The sequence below is a fragment of the Athene noctua genome, chromosome 14 (assembly GCF_965140245.1).
Source record: "Athene noctua chromosome 14, bAthNoc1.hap1.1, whole genome shotgun sequence".
NCBI lineage: Eukaryota > Metazoa > Chordata > Aves > Strigiformes > Strigidae > Athene > Athene noctua.
The window spans coordinates 17,002,042-17,023,556 of NC_134050.1; the positions used below are offsets into that span (position 1 = coordinate 17,002,042).

General features: G+C 39.2%; 1 protein-coding gene across 3 annotated transcripts in view; it reads right to left on the minus strand.

Moving 5' to 3' along the window:
- The window catches only part of KCNQ1 (potassium voltage-gated channel subfamily Q member 1), a 361,692-nt gene that overhangs the window by 83,016 nt on the left and 257,161 nt on the right, over nucleotides 1-21,515 (minus strand). For all 3 annotated transcript variants that reach the window (XM_074918270.1, XM_074918269.1, XM_074918268.1), the window contains one exon: nucleotides 20,673-20,734. In XM_074918270.1, the coding sequence (XP_074774371.1) occupies nucleotides 20,673-20,734 (62 nt within the window). The remainder of the gene's footprint in view (nucleotides 1-20,672; nucleotides 20,735-21,515) is intronic.

The following is a 21,515-nucleotide window of genomic DNA, read 5'->3' on the forward strand; positions in this document are numbered from 1 at the left end:
GTCTATCCCACGCTTCCTGTTAGATGATAACTCTTCAGTAAATCTGCCAAAGTACAACCCTTGGGCCTGATTTTTTAAATGTTGAATATCTGCCTCAAAGTCTTTGGGAAATTTCAGACAAATTAATTGCATTTTCTAATAGTGATGTCAAGGAAAAATGAATTTATGTTAAAAAAAGAGAGAAGACTTTTTAGGAAAGCTCTGGCACTCTATCTTCTGAAGCAGAAACCTTAATTCTCATAAAACAGTATTTTGGACAACGGATGTGCTTTCTTGCTAATCATGTGAAAACCACAGTATTACTGTCTGGAAAACAGCACGTTTTACCTTCCCAGTACAGAGATGCCAGCAGCAAATATCCTGTAGCAGTTTGTTAGCTGATGCTCCCAAGCAGGAAAAACCCAGGACTTCCACTTCACCTGATTTTCAGGTCTAGTGTGGGTTAAGCCAAGACTGAGATCACTATAACTGAGTGCAGACTTTCCTAGCATTTCCAGTTAATCCTGTCCGAGCCAAGACAACACAGAAAAAAACTCTAATATGAATGCAAACAAGAGAAAAAACACATATAAGGATGGAATGGGAAGCACCTGGAAAAAAAATTGTGGCAGAGGTGAGCCTGGGAACAGTGGGGAAATGAGATGATAAACATGAGTGAAGGCTGGAGAGAGGAAAGGAAATCAACTTCCAGGCCTCAGAAGAAAAAAAAAATACGGGGAAAAAAAAAAAATCATTGAGGAGTACACAGTAGAAGACATAAAATCTGTCAGAAAATAGAAAAAAAGTCTGCATCCATCAAAACATCACTGTCTGTTGGAGCCTTGAATGTAAACCAGTTACAAAGACTCACCAGTCCCTGATAATAGCAAGGAACAGCAAACAGGTGCGTTGTGTGTCTGGCCCTGCGGCTGATCTGTGGAGTGGAGAGTAAACTAATACAGTTTATTAAGCTGCTTTATTCATGTAGGCAATAGTAGTATGTGTGTTTGGTAGAGGAGTCTCCAGCCCAGTTGAAGAGACATCACAAAACCATATGGTTGTGATTAATGAACCTTCTCCTTCATTCTGTCAAATTTCTGAAAACTTAATAAGTAACAATTTCACTGCATGCTTGCGTTTTATTTTTTTTCCACATGCTTTCTCCGTCTCACTAGCACCCAGCATGGACAGCATTCAGGGAATTAAACAGCAGAGACTTACAAAGAACATGTTACTTGCATATCCTGCGTTATCCACTGCAAAAATTGTAGATGCCTCTTTAATTTTGTTTTCTTTTTTTTTGTTTAGTTTTCTCTACCATATTTAAGGATATGCATAGCCATATTATCGTGCAAATATATTGATTCTGTAAATGACATGGTCCAGTTCTTAACACAACCTTGATTGCAGCTATTTTCCTCATTCCCTATAGTCCCTACAGCTTACATCTGCTCCTGCTGTATTCTGAGTGAGGTACATCACAGACCTATGTAAGAACGTAGCTGTATTCTCATTTCTGAAGCTATTAAGTTGCATTTAATGTATTTGTGACCAAGGCTACTTCCACAACATGAGAACTCAGTAGCTCTTTTTCCAAATGCTACTGTGTCAAGCAAGCTATTCAAAATAACCCCCTGTCTAAACAGAAAGGCAGAATGATAATCAATCTATTAGAGGGCTTTTCTTACCCAGCAAAAGAATTTTTTTAGGAGAAACAGAGAACCCCAAATCTCAACACTTCCAGATATTAACCATAATCCCCTTTGCAAAATTAAGAAGGAAATGTTTCTTCAATAGGCAGTATTAAATTATTTCCTTGAAAAGTCTATTGAGGTGCTGGACAACATGATAGCAGAAAGTGACATAATAGAAGAAAAAGTCAGGTTTGTGGTGCCTGCACGTGGTATGCTGTGGGACTTGCACCTGAAGGAAGAATTTGGGCCTAAACATGGTGTAGTCTGGGTATCCCCATCCATCTCTGTCAAGAGCAGGAATACCTTACCAATCCCTCTGTCCCACTTGTGATCAGATGCATGTGTCCCTGCTGTTGGCCACCTTTTATCATTAACCTTATGACTCTGCACCGATAGCTTCCAAGAAAGAATAAATTAACAGGAGGATAATAATAATAACAATAATAACAATAATAATAGTGGTTTATGTGCTTTGACTTATTTTAATTTTTATTATCACAAGCTGGAAGAAAGGAGTAAAAGCCTGAACTAAGTGACTGTCCAGATCTTGACTAGACCTGAGCAGAGAGCCCACAGGCTGCCTTCTAGAAATCGTTATATTACAGTCCGTAGCTCAATATTGGCACAACATCTGTAGCTCAGTGACTAGGATTACATGATGCTACTGCCTCAGAACTGACAACACTGTAGTTTGGTCTTGGTCTAGAAAAACAAAAGACTGGACGAAAGACCTGCCAAAATTAGTCAGAAAAAAAATCCCAAACCCCCAAACCTTCAGCTAGAGGTTGAAGATACAAGTCTCATGAGTTCCACATTTGTGTAGTTTTTATCTGGATTTTTGTCCAACAAGAGAACAGGAATAAGAAATGAACCACAAACTATATACAAGCCAAGGCTGAGCAGAGCTTCTTTAATTCCTGGGGGACAGAGGGAAAGGTAGAAAAGAGGGTATCAAGAATGATACTACAGGATACAAATATTTTAATGCAAATTCTGTTATATGTAGATGAAAGGCTTTTTTTTTTTTTTTTAATTTGGAAAGGACTTATCTTTCAAACATAGCAGAAACACTGTTCTGACGACAAATTAAATTTTTTATTGTATTGTAATTATTGTGTATGTGAATTCAGAGCTGCTTGTCTGATAACATTGTATGTGCTTTATTGTGACAAGTGGTATCATTCCAGAAACAAAACTAATTGCCTCTTCCCCTCCCAAGGAATTCCTCCTAGCAAGGCATTTGCAACACAAGTTCAATATAATTAATTTTCCAGAGCTGCTCTGACTAGCACAGTTGTGTAATTGGTATGGACACTAAACTTGCAACTAGAGATGGAGGTCGATACATTATTGCTGAATAAACATCACTTAAGTGCAAAGAAAAACAGGATGAATATTAGAATTGGGTCAGAATACTCTGCTATAAATATGTATATTAAGAACGTGTGTGTGTGTGTGTGTATATATAAGAAACTGCTGACACAGCACTGTGGAAAGCACTGCTAGAGAGCTTTCGGTTGTTGCCAGCAATGTCATCATAAATCAGAAGGATTCTCAGGAGCAACTCTGCGGTTAACCTGTGTGAGGATACTGAACAACAGCCCATTGTTGCCAGAGGAGGACTATTTGACACTGCTTGGCATCACCTCACACGCTTAGTGAAGCAGACTTCATGCCTATTTCTTGCTTAGCTTAATCAGAGAACAAAGAATAATTAGTATTCCATAAAAACCAGAACAAAACAGGCACCAGTCACTATCAGGAAAAACACAACACTCTCTCCCTGATGGCTAGCACTTATCCAGCAAAAAGACAAATATTCAAACACCTTTGTGTCAGATATACTTTAAGAAAATCAGGAGCTGAGAGAAGAAAAGCACAAGAAATGCCTACTGCTGGAAAGCTTTCATTGCGGGACCTACAATCTATGGATAACCCTGCAAAAATCTCGCTCAGAATGGTCATACAAGCAAAAGCAAGAGATTTCCAGGACCTTGCAAAGACATGTGGGTTCTAATCTTCACAGAAACACAGAATCATGGGGCAACTGCCGCACAGCACTGCGCATTGCAGCAGCCCTGGGTTCCCCCCACCTACCCTGCGGAACTTGTCTTGAGGATAAAGTCTCTCTCAGCTGCCTGGAAAGGGATGTTAGTGCTACAGTTCCACATGTCTAAAATTCCATGAAATTAATTCAGGCCCTAGCCTCATGGTTTTACCAAAACCAAGGTCCCACAAATATTCCAAAAATTTTGGGGCTTTCATGAGTTTGCTGAATAAACCACCATTAATTTGGTGATGTTTTCTGAGTAGCAACTGATAGTGGAAGAGATGTAAGGTGCTCGGTCACAGTGTAACATCAAGCTTTCTAATATTTTAAAGATGAGTACTGTAAAGGGCAAAGTTTAGACAACTGTGTCAGTGGAGTTAACTTGCTGATATTCATGGATGAGCATACACACATCGAGGCAATTCGCAAACTTCTCCAAACCATCTGGAAAGATCGCCAAAATCAGATTCCTAGTATTTTATTTTCTTTGTGATGCAATTTATCCCATAAATTACTGCAAAGAAAGCACCAAACAGCATGCAACTGGAAAGTTACTGAAAAGCTACAATGCACCAACAGATAAATGAGCAAACAAAACAGGAGATGCATTACCTCACTAATTTGATGAAAACAGGAAAACAAGATCACAAAACCACAGTTTCACGACTGCGTATCTCCCAATGCAACTATAAGTCGTCGTTTGAATGCAATAAAGAGCACGTCTCTTTTCTTCCTGTCTTTTATTCTCCCTGAGGCAAAGCTTCTGTACCCTGGAGTAACATATAAATGTGATTTAGCAACTGTAGAGTGACACCTTCGGTTTCAGAAGATGGGAGCAAGGTGAATCCTCTGTTTGCAGGAATAACTACTTAAGATCCTTAATCCTCAGATTTAAGCTGCAATGGTGCATTTGCTCCTGGAACAATAGTGCATCAAGATATTTTCCATGAGATACCATTCGCCATGTGTATGCATGTGAATAACCAAAGCACGCAGAACTCACTGGGAAGGAAATGAAGAGGTGGGTAGCCCTCACCTCTTCTGATTCCCCAAGAGCCAAGGAACTTCATAAGGATCATCAGGTTTGCAGGAAATTTCTTCCTGTTTAGTATTTTCTAAAGTTTTGGTTTGTTCAAGGGTGTTTATTTTGCCCCCCTGAAGTTTTCAGGAATTTCGCCTGCTCAATACTGTCTTGAGACAAGGAACTGCTGGGATCTTAAAGACCCCAAACTGATTTCATTGTTGAAAGAGCCATTCACCCTGCAGCCTTCATGTACCTTGCCTGGTTAACTTCTGACCAAATACAGATCTCTCTTTATACAGGAAACTTGAGACTCCATGGCACTGTTCCAGAGGCCAAACAAAAAGAGGTTGTAAACTTTAACCAATCTGCCTCCCTACAACTAGCTATGGAGACTAATTTTCTGAAATCAAATCCTCTTGTCTGGAAACAGAACACACTTTTGGAAGGGCTTTGGGTCTACAGACTACCATGAACCAAAATCAAGCTATCCTCTTCTTCTTGCCTCTGGTAAACAAGAAAGTCTTTGACAGAAACTGTCAAATCGGAACGCTTAGGGAAAGCATCACCATCAGCAGTCACAGCGAATGGACAAATCTGAGGTGAAAAGGAAGATGAGAAAAAACCAGATGCAATGTACTGTTCCCCATTGTGGGGAAAAACCCTCATCTTACAGAGGAGAATAAAAACTCACTGAGAAAATATGGAAACTTTTGATCACAGCAGCCTCTTTTGTTATTGTGTTTTAGAGTAGTTGACTATCAACAAATAGGAAATAGCTAGGGGTGACCAAACAATGCATGCACAGAAAGTTCTCATTTGTAATACTCCAGTACTACACTGATGGATCTCTAGCAAAAATATGCAAATAAAAAATCATTACTCAACTCCCCTCACCCGCTTTTTTTCTTTATATTCAGGCTTGGACATTTTCCTGTACCTATATAGGAAAAGCAAAGCTTATTAGCAGGAGATACTCTTCAGCCTCATCCCTAGTAGCACATTTTGGTAGCATTTACCGATTTGGTACAATGAATAGAAAACAGGAACAGAAAGGTCCCTCTTAGTTACTTTCCAGCTGAACTCAGGTCGCCTGTTTGCACTTGGATGGGGCCTGATACAGCTATCTATGCTTATCCATTTCACGCTGTTATCATAAGGCTAATTACACCATTATCGCAAATTACAGATTGTTTGAGAACCTTGTTGAACTGTACTCTTTCTGTTTTCATAGAGATTAGGCAGAGTGGGTTTAGCTCTTGTGATGCTCAGTGTCCTCACTGTGAAGCAGGTGTCTCTCCAGCCGGGTGCAGGCAAGGTGGCACTACATCTATTTCCAGAGGAGAGGTAGGGGCTGATTTTTTAAATGATGCTGAGCACCCACAGTGGCTGCTGCCAGCTCTGAAAACCAGGCTACTGGGAGATGAAACGGGGAGCAACAGAACTAGATCCTCCTATTGTGACTTTGCTTCCTTCCACAGCACAAATGAAGGGAATCAAACAAACCGCCTCCATTAGACAATTCTTCTAGAGTCAGTTCAGGTTTTTCATGAAATGTTATTACTTATTCTAGCCGTCCTGTGTTAGCATACTAGCAGAGGACCAAAATCATGGTAGAAAAATTCACTAACAAAACACCTGGACAGTCTTGCCAAAAAAGCCTCAAAACATCCCCCACAATCATAATGTTTTTTTTCCTTTTTTCCCCAGTAACTTTCTTTGTTCTTAAACATCTATAGCTGTTTAAGGAATATTACCAACCTGAAAGCAAAGAATGCGTTTGTTGTTGTGCTTTTCTTTTATAAAAAATTTCTCATATATTCAGTGGAGCTTTTTGATTCTATGCCCAGATACCTACGTTACAAAATATAAGACAAAATTATAGGTACACAGTGTGCCAAGAAAATCAACACAGCGTGGCTTGCCCAGGCTCTTTGAAAGAAAGCATGCACACTGTGTCACTATTATGATTTAAAATGGCTGGGCCTCCAAAGGCATAACACTACTGTACTATGGTACAAGGTGCCTGCAGATGCCTGTAGCAGCAAGCCAACCGATTAGCTTCAGGACTGCGATGAAAGCACAACTTTGATTTCTGTTCAGTGTGTGTATCTCACAGCTTCATTTCAGTACAAAACAAACCTACAATGATATGAAAGAATGCTTAGGAGGAGGGCAGAAATAACCCGAGTCTTTTACAATAATCCTCATTATTATTTACTATGGAGTGCAAACGTTGTAGTTTCAATGGAGAGGGGGATTTGCTATGGTAAAGCAGAAGAAAATGGGGTTTTGCTTTGTAAAAGGACTTCTGCTTCTTTGGGCTTTAAAACAGGGGTCAGAAAAGCTTACAATTCTCTGAGCTCAAGGCATGCTAGAGGTAAACAGGAGTTGTGTGTACGTGCACACACATCGTCCTGCCAGAGAGCTTGCATGCTTCCAACGTTACCTTCTATCTTCTGCTGAGAATCAGGACAACTCCAAAGGAGCTTTTGGATGCGCTCTGACACTTTACCAGGCCATTTTTTTTTTAAAAAAGGAAAGGAATTTTTATTTGTTGGCACTAAATTTTTTTTTTTTTTTCAATGCCCTCCAGCTGCTCTGGGATCCAGGTTAGAAGCAAGGTTCAAGCTGCTGCAAGTTCACAGATGTCACAGGATTCAAGGCTAGTCCTCACCAGCACAGCAAGGAGCCACGCTCTGGCCCCAGCTCCCTCAGCCTCATGCGAGGGAGAGCTATTCAGTGCTGAGAGGACGATACAGAAACAATAGAGGAAGGAGAGAAGATCCCTGTTCCATGAGTTATTGCCCGATAATTGCCAGCTCAGCTTAGCTAATACAATTTCATCCTTAATTAAACCTCTAATTAAATCAATCTCTGCCCCTACCTTCATCCCATCTTCAACATGCATTAGCTTTCTTAGATCATTTAAAAAAGATACCTGGTTGTCTTTTAAACTGATGTGTCTTCCAAGGGCTTCCTGGATGTTTTGCTGACTAAAATATTGGTAGTGTTCCTATACTTTTCCACCTGTGGCCTAAAAAGAAAGCACTTTGGAGTGTGACCACCATGTACCCTACTCTGCAGATATCAATTTACTCTGAAGAAATACTTTTATGTTGTCAAGGAAATAATTGAACTTACTCAAAATACTCTCTTTTATTGTAAATTCGTAATAAACTTTTAAGAGTTTTGTACCAGAAGGAATCTCAGTTTAAATTTATCCTGCCTGCCTTTTCCAAAGTTAGGAATAGCTTCCTCCAGAAGAAACAGTGATCAAATAACATCACACAAAATTTTTGAAACTGTACTATACATGTAGCAACTGCATTTTTCTGGACTTAGATTTAATCCAAATTACCTCCAATAATTCAACTTGATAACTGGTTTCCTTTAATTTCCTCACTACAATCATGCTACAAAAATGGATGAATCCACATTTTTCTATGTCAATTTCTAAAGTTCGTTACTGTTTTTCAAAGTACCACTAGCTATCTACTAGTTATTTGTCTAGTATAGAAAATACCTATGTTTTGATTTATTACTGTTGTATTTACAGTGTTTTTATTTTATGTTTAAAAGCTTAAGCATCTATAATACACAAATCTTCTGGGCTAGAATACTGTTTTACTGTTTGGCATTGATAATATCCAAATTCCAGCACCACTGGGAAACAGAAAAGTCCCACACAACAAGCCTGGAGCTCAGAGATCTTACAGCTCAGATGAGCACCCCAGGCTTTACTCAGGAGCAGAAGCCGAGCGAGGTGAAGATACCTATTCAAGGCTACAATACAAGTCAAAGCTGTGGAGAAATACAGGGCAGCTGGAGAGAAAACTTAAATTATTATCAAGTGGGGGCTGGACTAATTCCATTACATTATAATGTTTCTGCACCGTAAAGAGGCCCTAGATCCCAAAGATTTGAACTCCCTGAGTGCATCTCTCTGTCCCTAAAGACAGAACAATTAATTTTTCTCTAAGTTTTTCCGCTGCACTTAATGGTTTAACACTTATTTGCTTCACAGCTCTTCAAAGACCTCTCTCAGGAAGGGTGTGGGGAGTGTACAGATGGGGAACTTCAGTGTGGAAAAATTAAGGTCGACTGTTCATAGGGTTTTGTTTCACAGTACAATTCACAATCTTCTAACATGCAGCTCTTTGAATAATAATATAAATGTAGCCATCACTGATGTACCTAATGAATTTGCTTGTGCCCTAATTTAATTACACCTTCAGACAGACATGCCATACAACAAAAACAAAGTTGTAAAGGCTGCTGCTTTCCTCCTCTCATCTCGCAGCCTTTCCACCAGCAGTGGCAAGCAAAGATGCCAATTCTGTAGTCATCAAAATCAGTGAAGCACCATTAACTGATCCTCCTCCTCCTCTTTCTCTATGCATAGGAAATTACTTTCCACTGCCCTTTTTTCTGGCTGTCATGAGATTCAGAAATTCCTCTGCACAGAGATTCAAAGGGCCCAGATTCAAAACCAGCTTTGTCAACCACTGTCTTGGAGCAGCCTATGAATGACCCCATTCATTGTGAGTGTCGTGTCAAGTCAGCTACAATCAAGAGTGTGCTGCAAAAATAGCTGAACCAGTGCTGCCTGTGCCAAAACCCGAAACAGCTGGACCTTTGCAAAGCATCATGCCCAAGCTAACAGGCCACGCGTGGAGGCAGTGCCACCTGAGTGCTGTGAGATGGATCCCTGGGCCTGTGGGCCTGCAGTGCACTGTTAGATGGAAGAGTATGAAGTTTGTGCTGTAGCAGAAACCACTGCTCCTTTGCACCTTTCCTCCCCAGTCACTTCTGCTACCAAAATTCTGCTGAGAGTTTACTGCAACATCACTGTGGGGCTGATTGTCTGACCTTAAAGCTTGTCCAAAACTGCAAGCAAACACAGAGGTAGAGGATCCATGATTATGGCTCAGTCAGTTTCTTTTTGAGAAGTAGCAAAAATTATCCCTGCCCATTTCCTTTTTCAGGTGTTCTCCAGTAAAACTCCTCCGGTTGAAACTCTCTAGAAACTTGGGAGTAGTGGAATAAAGGCTTCCCTCAGTAGCCTGACGCCTGCAGCATGTAGTCACAGACACTGGTGGCACAACTGGAAAGCTTCCAGAAAACTTCAGCTGTCATGAAGCAAGGACCCCATCTCCATTCAAGCTGACATTTTGAATATATTTTACTCTTGGGGGTTTTTGTTTTGACTGCCTCATTTGGCAGGATTATCATACATAAGAATCAAGCCAAGTCAGATGTCTTTTTGCCAACATTACCTAGAGTGGCACAACTAATATTCACGTAGCAAACTACCCCAGGACAGATAAGCTACGACAACCAGAGACAAAGAACTGTCAAATAATCTGCGCAGAGCTCAAGTGAACAGGAAGAAAAATCACACATGAATGGTGGCTCCATCATGAAATGATAAAACAGAAAAAGGACAGCCCAGGCAGGGCAAGGAGCCAACCCACACTTGGATTGGTAGACATGCGCAAGCACAGACATGTATGTAAACGTAACTTCTATTGTCAACATATATTTTTTTATAGGGATAATTTTAGAATATTTATAAGGCTGTACACTTTTCAGTTTGGAAACACAATGTACTTATTCACTCTTCTTCTCTGGCTGGACAAAGGGCAGTATTTATTAGGTGAAGTGTCTGACGAATCCTTTAGTGCTGTTAATCACACAAACTTCCTTGATATATTAAGGCTATTAGGACTTAACTAGATAAAGATGCACATGTTACTAAGTGAATCACCTTCTATCTATCTAATGGAAACCAAGTGTTGATTTAAGTGGAGTCATCTGTTTAAAAAAGAGAGAGAAAGAAATTGAAATAAACCCAAGATTAACAGATGTCGCAGAAGGGTCAATGGCGAGCAACATTGGATCCAAGACTTTTAAAATAGAAACTTAGATGAATATTTGAACTCACTTGAATATTTCTCTCTGCTTGACTGTGCAAATACAGCATTTAATATCATTTGATAAGCTTTAAATATTACATGCATAATTATCCATACATATGACAGTTTCTGTGTCATGTAAATATGTTCAGTCCTCTCCACCCTTAGGCTCCTGGGCTACAAAATGATGTTAGTAGATTAATTTCTAGATGATTTAAAATCTACTGTCTAAAATAGTCCCAGTACATTTATATTGGCTGGGTTGGTGTGGTTTATATGTTTATATATGCTGTTCTCAAGTACTGGATGGTTTTAGTATTAATGGGCTATGATTATGTTGAACACTGCACTGGCCAATATAACTATTCAAAACCAGAGGGGCTTTTAAACACAATAACAAAAAGGAATGCTGATTCGTGGTCAAGTCCCTTAACGTCTTAACTTCAATGCCTGGCAGTGCCACAGCTGCCACTGTGGTACCTTGGGCAAGTCACTTCCTGTACCTTGGCTGTAAAAGAGGGAAACAATGTGGGGTTTTTTCCCTTTCTTTCTTTATTTTATGTGTTTAATCTGTCAGATAAGGAGCTTTTGTGCTATGACAAAGATGTTTATGAAGCTGCCACAATGAAGGTCCATCCTAAAGGGAGGCAGTTCATCAGACTGTCCCGTCCATGGCACACAAGGGCAACCACACCCCACCAGGCTGGGCTGCTGGTGGAGCGCTGGAGCTACCACGTGTAGCATCAAGTTACTTTGGATAGAAAGGGAACCTGTGACACGGGTTCACAGCCCTGTGCTAACTGCTGAAACACTGGGATACTTTAAGGACATGCAAAAAATTGTTGTAATCATGTTTGTTCTAGAATTTTACAGAAGTAATGCAAATTTTGATTATCATATTGAAGGATGAATCGTGATTTTGTCACAACCCCAGAGGGTAGGATGCAAGAACAGAGAAGGATTGGAGAAAACTATATTTGCCATCTTGGTTTCCTGAGCTCTAGGAGGGTATTTTGAACCAGGTGTTCATATTCTACTTTTAGTGACTGTCCATTTTAATTCTTATCTTCCCTCTGACTCCCATAGCCTTAAGCAGGAATCAGACAGCAAAGGCTCCTTCTCCTGTTTCTCTTCCTGCAATCTAAGCAGCACTGGATCATTTCTGGTTTGCAAGTTTTATTTAGGGAGAGGAGGGAGAGCAGATAGGGTGACAGAAGGTATGGACTTTGTGTAAGACAGGGAGTATACCTTCCTTTACTCTGAATCTTTTCCAAGAGCTGAATAGATTCCAACCTGGAAAGACTGCAGCCTGAATAGCGTCCTTTCAATTCCATGCACTTTTCCTCCCTGATACTCAACTGAAAATGGAAATAAAATATTTTAATTCCAGTGAGATCACTCTAAAAACAAATCTTTGACAAGGAACAATTTCCACTTTGATGCATCTAAGGTCCATCCTAGAGTAACAAAACCAAAATTTGCCATTTATGTTGGAATGTTTTTTGGTCGCTCATCTGCAACACATGCACAAAAAAAATGAAATGCAGAGATGGTCTTACGGTCATTTCTTTTCCTTCAACCTATTAGAAAGACAAATAACAGTCTTCTGTGTAGCATGCTGTGCACACGTGTTGTTCACTTAAATTCTTTTTCTCTGATCTGCTCTACAGGGTATGTAGTCCATACAACTGTTCCACATTCTCTCTCGGCATATTCACCATGCATTTCCATTCCACATCAAACGTAAACAGTCTATGCATAAGAACGATGGAGGCTACATTTCACATTGTGCTTGGGTTTATCTTTGAATGCCAGACAAAGCAGGCTTTATGTGGTTTAATAAAATATTGAGTCATCCCAATTTGCAGACCTTACATCCACTTGCATACCTACTCAAATATAAACACAAACAGCTGATTGCCAGATAAGCAACTAATCTGAAGATTGCTGAAAAGACTATCAACTGGTAACTACTTATTTCATTCCTCCGTTTCCCCCCACAAATTCCTAGATTTTATAGGATATACTACATTTTACCTAAATTCTTCCAGGACTTCTGCTTTTAATAAGCAAATAGACAGATACGCAGATAGCAAGCACACAGCTGTTGCTGGTGTTAAGAATTCAAGTCATTAATTAGATCCCAAATAGGAAAGAAATCAATGAGATATTAAGAAAAAATTCTATATAATACTTTGTATTTGTAAGGGTTTACACTCTGCCTTCAGCATCGTGCTTCCCAACTACTGTCTGCGTCCAGATGTACTAGAAATTTGGGGTAAAATCTATAGAAACTCACTTAAACAGGAAATCTTCTCTTTAGCAGTATCTCACTTTTGCCTTTTTACTTTTAGAGAAGTATATATAATAATATATATTAAGCTCTGGTTATATGTATGTATACATATACAAAGTCCTTGCTTCTGAATACTAGCACAGCAACTGTGTGCTAGCTTGAGCTATCTTCAGCCACTCTTCTTCAGAATAAAGATAATATTTTGTCTTGCTTAACTTTATTTTACAGTGTTGAGGAAGTGTATACTCTCATTTCCTGCAAATAAGCTAATGAGCTGCAGTATCCTCACCATCTGTGGCTATTTATATTCCATGCTAGATTTGGTTTTTTTGATACAATCACATTTCCTCTGATCCAAGAGCCGACACTTCAGAAACAGACCACAAAACACCACAATGGCTTCTAACACTCTGTGGGCCAGGTCTGTAACTGTATCTAAGCTACTGTACCTAAATAATATACTACAGATAGTACTTATAGATAGTAATTAACACTGTATATATTAAACAATTTCAAAATTAATGCAAAAATTTATTGTTTTTCATCTGTGCTGCGGTAGGAGCTAATGAGTTTCAAACAGATAAAATTAGTGCTAACAACTGGATGGAAGTGAAGTCTATTCCAAAGACTTTACAGTCTTCAAGGTATGGTGCTGCAAAACCCCTCATGAATGTCCTCTAAAGAGGCATGGGTGTCTACTTACATGGCCTTCATAAACAGATCAGGTCTAAGATACATGCCAACGTTCAGCTGCTTGGGGCTGTATGAGTGACCAAATCCAGAAGCAAGCAGCTGTGTGTATCAGCCTAAAAAGGGCTATGTTGAACAAGACCAAAATTTATCTGCCCCAGTTATATTGTTTCTGGTGCAAGGGTTATAGCAGAGTCCTAAAAAAGACTGTAAGAAAGTACATATGCATAAAATACTGTTTTTCCTTTTTTTACCAACTCATCATTGACTACTGTTTGAAGTACTTGCTAAACTGGAGTTTACATACAGACATCCTGTTTAATAATCCTCAAGTGAACCCTTCTCCTTGACTTCGCCTAATCTCTCTTCCAGTTTGCTTCTATTCTGGCTCCCAAAGCTTCTAGCAACACTGAATCCTACAAGTAATTATTTTTTGTTTTCATTTTTACCATGTATGCCTGATAATTTTATTTACTGTAGCTGGGGAGATGGAAAGCATAGGATACTGGAAATAAAAAGCTGTACTTTTTCATTGTTTACCCACTGAAATATTATCAGATTGGTGAGAGAAAAGCTATTAAAACTGTAAAGCTGCCTAATGACCTAGATTGATGAAGGATGTGCTTAGTTGTAGTCCAATTTCTAGAAAATGGGCATCCTCCATCACAAAGTTCAGCACCGAAATTGCTTCCGTATGCTTGTACTTCAGCATCTGGAAAAAGACTAAGGATTAAATTAATAGGGATACTTAATCTTCCATATGCCTCTTAATATTCCTCCACATCCCCCAGGTTATTACTTCTGCATTATTGCAAGAACTACATACAAGATGAGTAACTGCTTGGCGGTGGTTCTTTGATTTTTATTGATTTCCCATATCTTTTAAAATTTCCATCCAAACCCATGTTTTTTTAGTTCTGTTTCTAGGTATCAGGAAGGCAAATCCTCACACAGCTATTGCAGAAGCTGCCAATATTAATACCTGAGTGCATGTTCAGCCTGCAAAGTGCAATATTACTGTGCCAGACACTTTCCGAAGATGTTTCTTCCAACTGATGACTCATGGCTCTAACTGTGCTTTCCAGCACTGACCAGAGAGTCAGATGGTTTTTTGTCAGTCTTTACTATCAATTTTTCAGCATTATTATTCAATTAAAAAAAAGCCGCATATCCCTGTCCATTGCATACTGATGTGCAAGAAGGCCATCACTGGTCAAGGCCTTTTTTCAGTTTGCACTAATTGCTATGTTACACCAGGAAGCACAGTAACTGTTCCCACAGGCTACAGAATGCCATTAAAAATAGACAAAAAGCCCACCGAAGTTTGATCCTATGTTAGATAATGCAGGTATTTCACACAAAATTGGAAGACTGGCCACACATGAAGAAATCTTTTAGGTGAACAAGCTGTCAACATGTAACCTGGTATTTGTGAACCTAGGAAGAGTTAGATGAGATAATACTTTTCCAAGTAAAATGTTAAATGGTACACATGGAGCATCCGGTAACGAGACACATATATGTACAGACCTATACTTCCATTTATGACAGAAATGCTGTCATGTAACACATGTGTGTTACTGGACAAAACTGTATTGAAGCAACCAAAAGAAAAAATCCTCTCAAAGGCATACAAGCATACAAGCTTGATAAATGTTAATGCTTCTGCCTACCCTGACGAAGGAAGGCTGAAATGTTGGCTTGTCAAGGCTACATAATGTTTTGATGAAAAGGCCTGCTTCACAGTCTGCCAGGTCAAAGGAAAGACTCCTACCACCTTTAACGGGGTCTGGAGCATGTCCTAAACCTTTCTGCGTTGGATGGGCTGGAAGTTCATTACTAGCAGTGGTATGATTACAATTTACCTTCTGATACAATAAAATAGAAAATTAATTAATCTTACAGTGCCATTCCTCTGCAATATATATAACTCAAGTTCATATATTTTTGAGCAAATCAACAAGAGAAGTTAGATATGAAAATTTTTGCAATGGGGAACTATTAGTTGACTAGAAAGCAAGAGCAGGAAAGAGCAAGAGTAAAATCAGAAACTGCACCTAGACTTATCAATGGTCATTCTGTTCATCTGGACTGTGTTTAACAGGGTTCCTGATACACGTATGGATACAATCGGTGCTCTGGTGAAACAATTACAGAAAATTAATTAGCCAGAGGAAAATGTCATACCATGTATACAAATGTTGTAACATACAGGTCTCCACCACTTTTTGAAAGCCACCTCAAATAAAGCCTTTGCACTTATTTCTCTTTAAAAGTTCCATACTTGGTATTCACAGTGAAAAACATATCAAGTATTTATCATATCCTTGCAGATTTACTGAACATGGGATCTATACATTCAACAATCAAAGACACTGTAGATGAAAGACAGAAAAACGAATCACCATAACCAGAACTCAAATGAACTGTGCAAAGAGAACTTCTTTTCAGTTTTGGTTTCGAAGATCATTTCAGATTTTCAACCAAGCAGCCAACCGCATCTATTTTAGGGTAGATGCTTTCACATGATAGATTTGGTTTTATTTCATTTAAAAGGTGGTGCTATCTGCTTTCAAAGTATATCTGAAAACTTGAAATGATTCTCTGTTCAGTGCTGCACCACATGTTTGAAGTTCTGCCTGTTGCTCTCTGGGTTACTGCTAGTCAGAATACAAGAGTTTACATTTTCAGCTGTAAGTATGCAAAATGTGCATATGCTTGGAATGAATATTGCCTTGCAGAATTGTTGGATTCACATTAAAAGTGGTCATGTCACATGCCTCACTACTATGTACTTCTGTATAAACAGAAATCTCCATTTAAACCTCTACAACTTCAGCATTACTCCTGATGTTCCGTATAACTGAAAAAGACTATTGCAAGATTTTAGTTGTGACCTTGGCAATACTGATATTAATACTGTACTGTCAGATAGAGGAATACTTCTGAGGATATAGAAGGGACATCCAGAAAATTGCTTTGGATTGCTGTAACTCTTCTTTAAAAGGCAATCTTTGAAGTGTCCAAATCATTGCAGAAAGTTAAGTCCTATTTTTAAAGCAACAGGGAATACAGCATAGTGTCTACTGCTCGGAATGGTTTTTAAAACTTTTTGTAAACCTGGGTTCTGTTATCCTAATCTGGGATGTCCATAGGCAGGGGTTACTGACATCTGGGGCAGTTTGGTCTATAGGCACAACAGCCTGTTGAGAGTCCAGGGACTGCTAGTTTTAGCCCTTACTGTATATTCTAGACGTTTTTATGCAGTGCCTATATTTAACACTGAATTATCTTAGGGCAGCCAAGCAACAAGGCCAGCTAATTATCTGAAAAAGTGCAAACTGCGCCTGTTATATCTAAATTAATGGTCGACAAAAAGTTAAAAAAAGAACAGATTCATTTATTCTAACAATTTAGCAAACTAAAATTAAAGCGGTGAAATGAAAAGAGGAGATGTAGCACATGCAAGTGCTTGAGTGCGCTGTGGGCTTGTTCCTGGACGGAGCTGCTGGGCGCACCCAGAATTAAAGCAGTGGCACGTAGCGCTCTCTGCACGCGGATTAACGGCCCTGTGCACACACAGCTGGGCCTGTCTGGAAAAAATGGGTTTGATTTTGATTTTGGTACCAAGCCAGCAGTGGCCAGGTTTCTTGAGGGTAGGCTGTATAGTCATGCACAGATGTTTCAGGATAAAAAGAGAGAAGGCTGGTCACCGCAAATAAATGGATTTGCTGCTGTAATCTGGCTCAACACCCTTCTCCGAGGGGGTGTATCTCCATGCACACACTTGGACCATTGCTACTCAGCGGGGTTTGTGAGCTCAGCCTGAGCGCGGCACCACTGCAGCAACGTGCCTTCTGGGCCACTGCTGGCCGGTGTCCCGAGGGAGCGGGGGGGACACGGCGGGTGCTGCCGCTGCCGGCCCTCAGCCACAGCATTGCGCCTTTAGAAGGACAGAGCATTTGCTACCCTCAGCTTTATAAGCAACAGAGAACAATGGCAAACTCAAAATATGCTGTGATTACGTTGGATTGTGATTTCTTCTCACAAAGACCTATCTGGTTGTGCAGTTTCTACTTACATTTACAAAATCACCTTTTCAGTTGCTTGCCAAAATTACAAAATTCTACGGGAAGGCATCTGCAGGAAGGTTCCTGCAAGCATGATTCATCCCCTCGGCTTTTGCATATTAGGAAACAATCTTTACACTATCACTAACTGTATATATTACAAGGTCAAAGTTTCACTCAGTGCACAAGATGAACAGACTCTACAGGACCCTCCGCCTCAAATGAACATGTTCTTAAATTCAAAAGAAGGAAACACGATTTTTTTGCTGATTTCAATATTTGAAAATTCAGATTTATGCTGTAAAGTATCATAATTCCTGACAATACACCGCTCTTTGACTCTAAGCATTTTATTTTTAAAATGTCCCTCATGTGCCATCTCCTCTGTACCACTGGTCGTACATTTTTCTCTAGAACATGTTTACTTGGGCCACAAGTACAAAAGCTTTGCAAGAGTGACATGATGTCCCAGAAATCAAATACTCCTGAAGACAGAAATATCTTTATTTGTAAACACTTTGAGTTAAAATCTACCTCCACAAAAGCCTGTAGGAATATACATAAAATTGGATTCTGCCTTTGTGATGTGCAAGTAGCAGATCCTGTGCTGACAGCAGACACCCATAAGCAGAAGCACCCAAAAGTTTAAGAGATCAAAGTTCAGGGTTTCTTCTCTTTCTGCTTTAACAGATTTTCTGACAACTGTACACACCAGCCTTCTGCTGCAAGGAGCACACTGACTATCATCGAGAAAGATCTAATAGAAGTACTCAGCTTATTCCTGTGGTGTGGGAAGTACCATGTAAGTTCTTGCTGTAGCAGGAGCATCCAAATAATTTCAGAAGGCTATGACTCATTTTAAAACGACTTAAAGGAGATTTTTCAAATGCACAGAAGGTGGTTGGATGCTAACACCAGCTTGCACCACTGAAAATCTCTCCTTCAGCAGTCCAAGACTCAAAACTAATTCATAAACCAAATGGCATGTAACTGTGTAAAATATATAGTCACCTTAAAAACAAGCTGATACAGATATCCTTTGCTCATATCACTATCCAGTGCTCAGCTCAGGAAGGATTTAATTGTATGTTGAAAGCATACCACGTACCATGGACTTTACAGGAAAGCAAAGGCCAGTCTCTGAAAGCAAAAACACTAAAAAAAACCAGCTTTGGCCACCATCTGCAGCTGCAGCAAAAATGTGATTTCAGTGTTGCCAGTGTGTTGTCATGTATACCACTGTTTGCCGAGTCCAACCGAAATTCTCTATTTTTAGCCTTTCAGCTACTTTCAGATAAAATTCCTGCAGATAGGACTAGCTGTATAGGGCAGATAACATACAACTCTGAAACCACAGATGACCTCATGCAACTGCAAAGAAAGAAGGGTCTGTTACTTAAAACAAGGCTAAATTTTAACCCAGCTATACTAAAATTAAACAGGGAGTGTTTTACAGTCCCATTACAAGACATAAACCAACAGTCACTCTAAATTCACGGTGTACTTATTTGTAAGGATGTAAAAAAGAGTAATTAATAGCCCCAAAACAGCTTATCTCTGAGCCAGTACCCCACCAAAGCTTTCCCAGACTCGTTGGAGATTTTACACATAGCACTGAGAAGCTATTTTAGCTGTCATTTGAGAATTATTTGTCCAAACCGAAAAGTCATTGCTCTTTGTCATAAGTCACAAGGCATTTTTTAGTGTTCTACACTTTTAGTTGACCTTACGGAGAGAAAATAAATAAATGTAATCCAGAATTTCTGGAAAGGGCTTCCATGTGTAAAAACACTTGCCAACCACAGATCTGAGTGAGCACTGCACAGTGATTCTTCTTTGTGCAAAATGCACTGTACCTCCCTGTCTTCTACCTCACCCTTTCTGTTGGTCACCAAAAAACCACCTGTTCCCTTTAAAATGTCATTTAGACTGAAGTACAGTTCTGAGTACTATCATTCAAGTTAATCTTGAGTATTTCAGGAGAAATGTATAAAGATTGGCTATGTCACAAGTGAATGAGCACAGATCGGGGTGCTCAGTTCACATCCTTTGGGATGCTCACCCCTCTTTTAGCTTTCAGACTATTTGCTGGATATTTCTTCAGAACAAATCCTTCATTAGGTTATAACATACTTCCAGGTGTGGAAGAAGCACTCTGAAAGCTCTTTTCCTCAGGAAAAACTTCCATTCTTTAGTATTGAATGAACAGTGCAGATACATGAGTGAAATAATACTCAGGTAAAGAAATTCTTCCACTCCCTCATCAAATCACTGTAAGAGATCAGTAAAGGATCCACAGCATTTCTCTTCACTCTTTCTTTCCTTAATACAGACAAACATATATTTTTCAACAATGACATAGCCTCTACCTGTCACCTAATTTTCAAGAACAGCCAGCACTGAAATAAAGGGTTACAAAGCACTTAATTGTTAATTTGTGAGTATAGAACAAGTCTGATTTTTTTCTGGCTTCACGTCACTTGGAAGGAGAAACTCCGTTTGTCACAAGGAATGAGAACCAGGACAGAACAAGGTTTGCTATCGCTCTCTCCAAGGAATTGTAGGTGGAGTTATATAAACAACAGAGCAACGATCAAAGGGAAATCTTAGGGACCGTAACGCACTGAGGTATTAAAGGAACAGAGTCTTTTATCTATTGCGGAGGAAGGAAGTAAAACATTGAAACATGTGTAATATATACAATTAAAAAAATCAAAACCCCAAGCGAGTCCCAAAGAGACTGAAATCAACTGAAGTTTGGTTTTTTTCTTATTCCGTTAAAATGACAAGAAAGAACCAAAAATGCAATCTACCACAAAAATTACGCTTCATCCCCAGGAAAAGCCAGGCATTTAACTCTATTTTAAGCTGAATTTTCCCCCACATCCTATGAAACAAGCACTGTTCGATCACAGACCATGTCCTCATTCACTGCCAGTCTAACTGAGGCTTACCTTGTCCTCCACTCTGTTCAGCCTGGCACCAATCGTGTTATTCCCTCGATCTTTGTTTTTTTCTGTGAAACAAGAAACATTTTCAAATTAATATATGGTGGTATAACAAAATAGCAGCAAGCCACAACAGGGTGTGTTTAACTAGCCCACCAACGTAGTGTAACTGAACACCTTTGCCAAGCTGGTAGTTTTATTCCTTAAAAGCAGCTTTTTGTTTCTTTTTATAGCAGTAGCCCACACCATGGCTTTAATAGCCCTTAAGTTTAAGGCACTTTCAACCTTAGTTTTATACTTTAACCTGGGAGAACAAAACTGTTCCCAATTTAGTTAATGTTTTAATTGCCATTTAAAAACAATATGCCACTATGCAAAAGGCTCTACAGCCAACCTGAACAATGCATTTGGTAACATTTTATCTATTTTTTCCCCCCTATGAACTATAAAGAAATGTGAGTTTGAAAATTACATTAATGGAGAGTTTTCATTTGCCAGACTTGTTGCAAATAAACTTAGTACTTTGTGCTCCTTTTCCATCATCTTTTCAAAGATATCAAAGATTTATGTGAATATTACTGATTTCACAGAAACTCTGTAATCACAGCACACCATTTTAATGAAAATATGGTTAGTCTCAGAGAGATTAGAGACAATATTTTGAAAACTTCAGTGAAAGTAGATGCTTTAAATATCTAAATAAGAACAACCCTATTTTAAAGGTGTTCATGACTAAATATTATTCTGGATACCTAAACTTCAGACCACACTGGTTGGCACTGTTTAAAAGTTTGGCAACAAAATAAAAAGTATTTTAACAAGTATTTTCCATTAATTATATCTTCATTG